The sequence below is a fragment of the Erpetoichthys calabaricus genome, chromosome 10 (assembly GCF_900747795.2).
Source record: "Erpetoichthys calabaricus chromosome 10, fErpCal1.3, whole genome shotgun sequence".
NCBI lineage: Eukaryota > Metazoa > Chordata > Cladistia > Polypteriformes > Polypteridae > Erpetoichthys > Erpetoichthys calabaricus.
This window is the reverse complement of record NC_041403.2, coordinates 20,694,745-20,704,516: the sequence shown is the minus strand read 5'-3', so window position 1 is coordinate 20,704,516 and position 9,772 is coordinate 20,694,745. Positions and strand designations below refer to the sequence as shown.

The window sequence follows — 9,772 nt, the reverse complement described above, 5'->3', positions numbered from 1 at the left end:
CTCAGATCCTTCGGGAGGGCACCTCTCCTGCTCACCCCACTCACTCGTACATTCAGTTTGGCAAACTAGCCCCCAGAGCGCATCAGCATAACGCTCCTTCGCGGGGCCTCAGCTCATGGTGTCTCCACCTTTCAGGTGGCCAGATCGTAACCTCTTGACTGCTGTTTTCCGTCCTTTTACCGCACCCTCTCTTTTCCTCTCTCCATCAACCTTTCTCCTTCCCTTTCATCCTCCACCATTTCTCTCCCTTCTCTGGTGTACATCCTTATATATATATATATATATATATATATATATATATATTATATATATATATATATATATATATATATATATATATATATATATATATATATATATACAGTAATCCCTCCTCCATCGCGGGGGTTGCGTTCCAGAGCCACCCGCGAAATAAGAAAATCCGCGAAGTAGAAACCATATGTTTATATGGTTATTTTTATATTGTCATGCTTGGGTCACAGATTTGCGCAGAAACACAGGAGGTTGTAGAGAGACAGGAACGTTATTCAAACACTGCAAACAAACATTTGTCTCTTTTTCAAAAGTTTAAACTGTGCTCCATGACAAGACAGAGATGACAGTTCCGTCTCACAATTAAAAGAATGCAAACATATCTTCCTCTTCAAAGGAGTGCGCGTCAGGAACAGATAATGTCACATTGATAGAGAAAAGCAAACAAATCAATGGTGCTGTTTGGCTTTTAAGTATGCGAAGCACCGCGGCACAAAGCTGTTGAAGGCGGCAGCTCACACCCCCTCCATCAGGAGCAGAGAAAGAGAGAGAGAGACAGATAGAGAGAGACAGAGTTTGTTTTTCAATCAAAAATCAATACGTGCCCTTCGAGCTTTTAAGTATGCGAAGCACTGTGCAGCATGTCGTTTCAGGAAGCAGCTGCACAAAAGATAGCAACGTGAAGATAATCTTTCAGCATTTTTAGACGAGCGTCCGTATCGTCTAGGTGTGCGAACAGCCCCCCTGCTCAATCCCCCTACGTCAGGATCAGAGAAAGTCAGCGCAAGAGAGAGAGAGAGAAAAGTAAGTTGGGTAGCTTCTCAGCCATCTGCCAATAGCGTCCCTTGTATGAAATCAACTGGGCAAACCAACTGAGGAAGCATGTACCAGAAATTAAAAGACCCATTGTCCGCAGAAATCCGCGAACCAGCAAAAAATCCGCGATATATATTTAAATATGCTTACATATAAAATCCGCGATGGAGTGAAGCCGCGAAAGGCGAAGCGCGATATAGCGAGGGATCACTATATATATATATATATATATATATATATATATATATATATATATATACACATGGGTGCCTGTGGGCGCAGCGCCTTAATTACACACCTCAGGAAGCCAATGAGGCAAACAAGAATGACCGTACCCACACGTGCAGGTGCAACTCGCTCCAATCACCTCATTAACTCCCCGTGGTCGTGCAATCATGCCTACGGAGAATGGCACAGCTATACGGATTTAAAAACCCGACCTTTTTTTTCGGAAGCCGCAGACCCGCTATACCACAATAGCCACACTGATCTCAAAGTTTGTGTTCTTTCTCAGGGTTTCAAAGAAAAAGAAGTTAAGCTCATTCTCTGCCTGGGATCACGCAGTTCCCCAGGCCTTAATGACCTACTAACTTTAAATCCCTAACGGCAGCCTTTTCTCACCACCTCTCACCTTTTCTGCTTTCATCTGCCTTGACTTTGTTCCCTCTTTCCCCTTCCATATTTATTACCCTCTTTTCCTCGTCAGTTGCACGCCTGATGAAGTTTATTCAGCCCAAATGTTGTGTCTTTAACTTTCTTGACTTTTCAGCATAGAAATAACCTTTAACCCGTTTTCCCCTAAATGGTCGCTCAACAGAAACCAACTCCTCAGACCTGACTAGAAATCCATCCATCCATCCATTTTCCAACCCACTGAATCCAAACACAGGGTCACGGGGGTCTGCTGGAGCCAATCCCAGCCAACACAGGGCACAAGGCCGGAACAAATCCCGGGCAGGGTGCCAACCCACCACAGGACACACACAAACACACCAAGCACACATTAGGGCCAATTTCAGAATCGCCAATCCACCTAACCTGCATGTCTTTGGACTGTGGGAGGAAACCGGAGCGCCCGGAGGAAACCCACGCAGACACGGGGAGAACATGCAAACTCCACGCAGGGAGGACCCGGGAAGTGTACCCAGGTCTCCTAACTGTGAGGCAGCAGCGCTACCCACTGCGCCACCATGCCGCCCCTGAGTATAAATGATTGTCTATATTCCAGGAGCATAACATCTCCTTTGGGGTCCAAATGAATTAAAAATGAAGCTTTGGACGATCAAAAATGATTCAAAATACAGAACTCCTAAATCCGGTCTCAAAATCTTTGACCCTTCGCCTTTTTCTGTGATCATCAATGAGTCATTTCTAGGGTTTCTTGACCCAATTAACTAATTAATGGTGTTTATGTATTGATTTATGGATACATTCAAAAGTTTACATTTTTGAGGTCATAAGAATTACTTCTGCACTCTTTGAAATTATTTTATTTGTCTGGTGCCTCCTTCTCTCACCGGTATGAGATGTCTAATATAACCTACAATATCACTGTCTGCTGTAGTCCATACAGAGGATTCAGAAAGTAGTCAGACCCTTTCATTTTCTATGCACTTTATTGAGCTGTAGACTTAATTATAAATGGATACATTTGCTGTTTTTCCCCCAATCAATCTACACTCAATAACCCTAAATGACAAAGTGAAAACCTGTTTTCAGAAATGTGTGCAAAATTTATTACAAATCAAATGCTGAAACCTTTCATTCATGTAAGTATTAAGACCCTTAATTCAGTACTTTGTAGAACCCCTTTGTCAGCAATTCCAGCTTTGAGTCTTCTTGGGTAAGTCTCGACAAGCTTTGCTCACATGGAATGTAGGCAGTTTATCCCCTTCTTCCTTGCATATTTTCTCAAGCTCCGATAAATTGGACAGGAAGCATCTGTAAGCTTCCCTCTTCAAATGTCTTATGGGGTTTAAGTCTGGGCTTCTTCCTGAGCCACTCAAGGACCCTCACAGACTTGTCCCAAAAACACTCACTCCTCTGTTGTCTTGGCTGAATGCTTCATGTTATTGTCATTCTCAAAGGTAAACAGTCACCCCATTCTGAGGTCACGTGCACCCTTTTCTTCAAGGACCTCTCTGGATTTAGCCAGATTCATCCTTTCTCAAATTCTGAACAATTTCTCTATCCCTGGGCAGAGTGGTGGCTCTGAGGTAAGGATCTGCACTGGTAATCGGAAGGTTGCCAGTTCAAATCCTGTAAATGCATGAAGTGAATCTAATCTGTTGGGCCCCTGAGCAAGGCCATTAATCTGTAATTGCTTCATCCTGGGTATGATGTTAATCTGCATCCAGCCCTGCAGGTAGGCCCTCCAACCTGCAGGGAAAAACCTGGGGGTTGGTGGCAGAATTGGCACTCCAGCCACCATAAAAAACGTCACACTGTTCCACTCCATCTGAACTAGTGTGGTGTTGAGGTGTCACCCATTGCATGGCTGCACTTGGGTCCTAATCTCGGGATCCTGAGTTGATTGTCATGTGGTGGGTGCGGCAATTCGCTGTATCGGCACCTGCTCCTAACCTCTCCTCTCTGTCCCTGCTGCTGAGAAGAAGCATAATGATGTGTCACACACGTGCAATTGGGAGGCAGCTAGAGGGCCTGAATAATAGTAGTACCACACCAGACCAGGGGGTGGCGAGCTGCAGTAACTCTGTCTCTCAATCCTCTGCAGACCATCCATGGGAAATCCCGTTAGGTTCCGGCACCATTGATGACATCACTTCCAGTACTGGCACCATTGAAGATGTCAATTCTGGTCCCAAAGACGTCACTTCCAGGCCCGGCGCTATTGATGGCGTCGGTTGTGGTCCTGAGGACATTACTTCCGGTTCTGGTCCCAGTGATGTCACTTCCAGTACTGGCCATTAAAGCCACCATCTTGCCGCCATACGATCAGTTCTATGCACACCAGTGGCATACCTTATACCCTTTTGCAGCCAGGAAACAATATATGGGTGGCTGCCCCAAACCTTTATTTTTGACTTTTTGTCTACTTATTGTGACAGCTGCTAATACAATGCTTCATCATAAGGGTGGTATTAGGCAAATGATGAGCCACCAGACATAATGCTTGGAGTTCCACCCAATGAGTTCAATTTTTGTCTCATCAGTCCACAGATTTTTTTTTCCTCATGTGCTCAGAATCCTTTAAATGCAGGCCTCCCTGTAGCCACTCCACCATAAACACCCGATTGATGGAGTGCTGCTGAGATGGCCGTCCTTAAAACAGGTTCTCCCATCCCTGCAGAGGACATCTGAAGATCTTTTACAGCAACCATTGGGCTCTTGGTCATCTCCCTGACCAAAGCCCTTCTTGCCTGATAACTCAGTTGGGACTTGGAGGTGAACTCGAGGAAGAATGCTGGTGGTTCCAAACATCATTAACGCCACTGTGCTCCTGAGGACTTTCAAAGCTTTAAAAATGGTTTATCTCCTCGCCCTGATCTGTGCCTCACTGCAATTTGATCATTGAGGTCTACAGAGAGTTCTTTGGACTTGATGGCTTGGTTTTTGTGTTGACATGAGTTGTGAATTGTGGGACGTTTCTATATAAAGATACTTGTATGCCTTCCCAAACTGTGTCTAATGAATTCAGTTTACCACAGGTGGACTCTAATCAAGTTCTCGAAACATTTCAAGGAGAATTAAAGCAAACAGGATGCACCCTAAGCACAATTTGTTGCGCCACAGCAAAGGCTCTGAATACTTATACAAATGAGAGATTTCAGTTTTTGATTTTAATAAATTTGCAAATCGTTCTGAAAACATCTCTTGGCTTCGATAGATCTCTTTCTCTTCTACAGAAAAAGTAGAAGAACTTATGAATTCTGATCTTTTTGTTTCATGCATCCCTAACCCTTTTTTCACTTTGTCATTAGTGTAGCTTGATAGCAAATGTATCTTTTTAATATTAAATCTACAACACAATGACTTGTGCAGAAAGTGATGGGGTCTGAATACTTTCTGAATCCACTGTATGATTTTCTTCTTGGAGCAGAGGTGAACGAAGTCACTTGCTTAGAATTCCGCAATAACCTGGAGGTGAATTTTTGAATCCATGATGTGTTTGCTCTGTTAAGTCAGACTGCCTGCCGTGCTATTATTAAGTTAACTCCCAAAGCTGAAATTGACCTCTTGAGATACGTATATATGAACTCTGCTATTAGGAATTGGCCACATATCTGACATTTTGGGCTTGATTCTAACTTTTGAACTCCAATGTCCAACAGTCAATACTGCCTCCTACTGGGCACTGAAGCCTAATTCATTGTGCATACACTGTCAACACCTGAGCTGCCGTGGTTGGGTACTTGAATGAGTCACCCCACCTGATAAACAGGTGTCAACCAATTGTGGACCTCCAGGGGGCATACCAGCCACTCCACCCAACACTGACAGGCACGGACACAAGTGCAAGTGCAACACACCTTTATTTTTTCACATGGGAATAGCTTCCCCCTGCTTCCCACCCTTACGGCACAGTTCTTTAGTAGATAACTACAGGTTTTCTTATTTCTTTCTTTTGCCCTTTTCTCGCCACCACTCCTCCTCCAGCAAGCTTCATCCTTTTCCATCCAACTCTGGTCCTTTAGAACAGCAGCTTCTGGCTCCTTTTATAAGGGACCCGGAAGTGCTCCAGGTGCTTCTTGACCTTTTTCCGGCAGCACTTCTGGGTGTGGCAGCAGTGCTGCATCAAAGGGCTTAACAGTTCTTCAGGTGCCCCCTGGTGGTGGCAGATCTGTCATGCTCCAAACCCGTGGTACTACTGCACTCCAGGGAGGCTGCTCTCTAGCACCCTGGGAAAGGTAATACTCCAGAAACGCATCTTCCTCTGGACCTTCCATGGTCTGGGCATTCTGGCTGGTTAAATGCCGAGGCCACCCGTCACACAATGTAACGTTGATGGGGCTATTGGATAAAGCCCACCCTCCACCACCCCCAAAACAATCCATTTAAGTCAGTACCACTATCCATCCCACACATTTCTGCCTTCCAGCGCTACTTCTCTGCACATGTGGGGTTTATTCCCTAAAAGCCTTTCTTTCTATTGTGGGTTTCATTTAGGCTCATATATTGAAGAAAGAGGTTGTCCCTAGCTCACTTACTCTGTTTATTTCATTGACGAACTGAATAATGATGTGACTCGGATGGAATAAAAAGGTTTGAAATCAGTTCTTTTTTTTTTCTTTTGTACAGGAGTGAAAATTCAATGCTTACGGAGAAGAAACAATTTCTCAAGATGTACTTTTTACTGCTGATGCTGCTGTATCTGCTAGGTGGTGGGCAGTGCCAGGTGGACCCGGGTAAGAAGTTCGTCTTTGTTGAGAAGAACAATCACAGAATGGCAAAAAAGCATTTGGATGGTTAGCCCTTGAGTGTTGAGTCTAGACATAACCATACAATACCACTTTCTAAACCCGTCTAGTGTCCACTGCTGTCCTGATGCAGATTTAGTACATGTCCTTTGTGTGAAATGTTTTGAAACAGTCAGCAATCGGGACAGCACAAATGTGTTTCTTTGCACTCTTTTCTCATAATATTTTGTCTGTTGCTTGCACAGGAGAGGGTACAAGATCAGTAGCTGATGTACGAGATGGATATTCTCACTGTGTTATTGTAGGTTACCACACTACAAGACTTAATGACTGCCATATCTCCCCTGACACAAACATTAAATGTTGCTGCATTATGATCAGTGCTTAGGGGGTGTCACAAAGAGTACACAAAGACGTCAAAGGTTTGGGGCAGCCACCCATATAATATGCCCTGGCTGCAAAAGGCTTGATTGTTGTGAGATATTCATAGGTTAGAGTCCAAAACAGAACTGAACTGGTTAGTTCAGATGGGAGTAGATTCATACCTGGTGGCGTGGATCGTGGACTATCTTACAGACAGACCTCAGTATGTGCGTCTCGGGAACTGTAGGTCTGACATTGTGGTCAGCAACACAGGAGTGCCGCAGGGGACTGTACTTTCTCCGATCCTGTTCAGCCTATATACATCGGACTTCCAATACAACTCGGAGTCCTGCCACGTGCAAAAGTTCGCTGACGACACTGTTATCGTGGTTCTGCATCAGGAATGGGCAGGAAGGGGAGTATATGAACCTCATCAAGGACTTTGTTAAATGGTGCGACTCAAACCACCTACACCTGAACACCAGCAAAACCAAGGAGCTGGTGGTGGATTTTAGGAGGACCAGGCCCCTCATGGACCCCGTGATTATCAGAGGTGACTGTGTGCAGAGGGTGCAGACCTATAAATACCTGGGAGTGCAGATGGATGATAAATTGGACTGGACTGCCAATACTGATGCTCTGTGTAAGAAAGGACAGAGTCGACTATACTTCCTTAGAAGGCTGGCGTCCTTCAACATCTGCAATAAGATGCTGCAGATGTTCTATCAGACGGTTGTGGCGAGCGCCCTCTTCTACGCAGTGGTGTGCTGGGGAAGCAGTATAAAGAAGAGGGACGCCTCACACCTGGACAAACTGGTGAGGAAGGCAGACTCTATTCTAGGCATGGAGCTGGACAGTTTGACATCCATGGCAGAGTGATGGGTGCTGAGCAGACTCCTGTCAATAATGGAGAATCCACTGCATCCACTAAACAGTGTCATCTCCAGACAGAGGAGCAGCTTCAGCGACAGACTGCTGTCACCGTCCTGCTCCACTGACAGACTGAGGAGATCGTTCCTCCCCCACACTATGCGACTCTTCAGTTCCACCCGGGGGGGGGGTAAACGTTAACATTATTCAAAGTTATTAACTGTCTGTATACCTGCATTGTTATCGGCATTGTTATCACTCTTTAATTTAATATTGTTCTTTATCAGTATGCTGCTGGAGTATATGAATTTCCCCTTGGGATTAATAAAGTATCTATCTATCTATCTATCTATCTATCTATCTATCTATCTATCTATCTATCTATCTATCTATCTATCTATCTATCTATCTATCTATCTATCTATCTATCAATCTATCTATCTATCTATCTATCTATCTATCTATCTATCTAGTGAAGATGGCGGCTTTATTTACCCAGGCAGGAAGTGACGTCATCAGGGTTGAAAGTGGAAATGATGTCATCAGAGGTACCAGAACCGGAAGTGATGTCATCTTAGGTGCCGGAACTGTGCGGGACTTCCCGTGTATGGTCTGCAAGGGATTGAGAAAGAGAATCAGTGTACCTCCTGGTCTGGCGTGAGATTGCTCTCATTCAGGCCCTTTAGCTTCCTCCCAATTGCATGTGTGTGACAGGGACTAACATCTCTCTTTGCTCTACTTGATCGCAATCATTTTAACTTTTTGCCATGCAGCTGCTGTCGTGCCACAGTGACGTTTGATGCAACCAGATTCAACAGACATATCACAGCAGTTCAGTCATCCAGTGCCGTATGCATTAATTTCACTATCCGTTTCAACGTCTGATGGCCCATTCACATTGTCATCACTATTGTGTGATTCAACTAATGGTTCAGTTTCTGTTTGTTCTAAAATCAGCTTTACAGATTTTCTTTTATTCGCATGATGGACCGTGTCGGCTCCATGTACCCATGCTGGTCTCGGGAGCCTGTTGAACCCATGTTGTCAATAGTTATAAACCGAGATGAGCTGGGCAAATGAGGACAAACACATTCAGCAATGTGTAGGTAGTTGCAAAAAAAAAAAAAAAGTGTTATATGCTTTTATTAAAAGTAATGAAATATCAAATAGTGCTTAAAAGCGTAGTGCATCACATCCATAAATAATCTATAAAATCAGGGTGCATGGAGGTTAAGAGTCAAATGAGTATATTCCCTAAAAACGAGGTTAAAAGTACTGTCAAGAAGCAGTTCTTTCAAAACTCACGAGCCCAGGTGCATCCTTCTAAAACCGACGTCTCCTTTGCTTACCCCACATGAGATCCCGTCCTTCCGACAGGTGCAGCCAACCTTCTTTCATAGGCTTGGGTCAGTGCTATCACTCTGGGCTCTTAACAGTGTGCTGCGCCGTGTTGTGCCAAACCTCCCCTCGCTGCTTCAGCTCCCGCTGCTACACTTTGACCTTATGTGTGAGCGAGCATCGGGTCACTGCAGCTATCTATCCCCAGGAATTGCTCAGTTGGACTGACCCTCTCTGACCCCATCGAGCGCCAACCCTACTCCTCTTCTGTTTTTACCTGCATTATTATCAATATTTAATGTAATATTGTTTTTTGTATCAGTATGCTGCTGCTGGAGTATGTGAATTTCCCCTTGGGATTAATAAAGTATCTATCTATCTATCTATCTATCTATCTATCTATCTATCTATCTATCTATCTATCTATCTATCTATCTATCTATCTATCTATCTATCTATCTATCTATCTATCTATCTTTTATATAGTGCCTTTCATATCTATCTATCTATCTATCTATCTATCTATCTATCTATCTATCTATCTATCTATCTATCTATCTATCTATCTATCTATCTATCTAGAGGCCCTCCTCCTGCCTGCCTGCCTCCTTTCATCCACACCCCGGTGGCTCCTAATCCTCCCGTCTCCATACTCTCTTTTTTTTAAACTCTGACTCTCTTCTTTTCTTTCTGTCTTTCTCTTCTCTGTTGTTTCTCGTCCCACTCTGCCATGCAGGCTCCTCTTGTATTAACTT

The 9,772-nt window shown here is 44.1% G+C and overlaps 1 protein-coding gene across 1 annotated transcript in view; it reads left to right on the top strand.

The window, feature by feature from the left end:
- Window positions 1–6,332: 6,332 nt before the first annotated feature.
- The window catches only part of ddr2a (discoidin domain receptor tyrosine kinase 2a), a 106,285-nt gene continuing 102,845 nt past the window's right edge, over window positions 6,333–9,772 (top strand). The window contains exon 1 of the mRNA XM_028810993.2: window positions 6,333–6,434. Within this exon, the coding sequence (XP_028666826.1) occupies window positions 6,341–6,434 (94 nt within the window). The 5' untranslated portion in view covers window positions 6,333–6,340. The remainder of the gene's footprint in view (window positions 6,435–9,772) is intronic.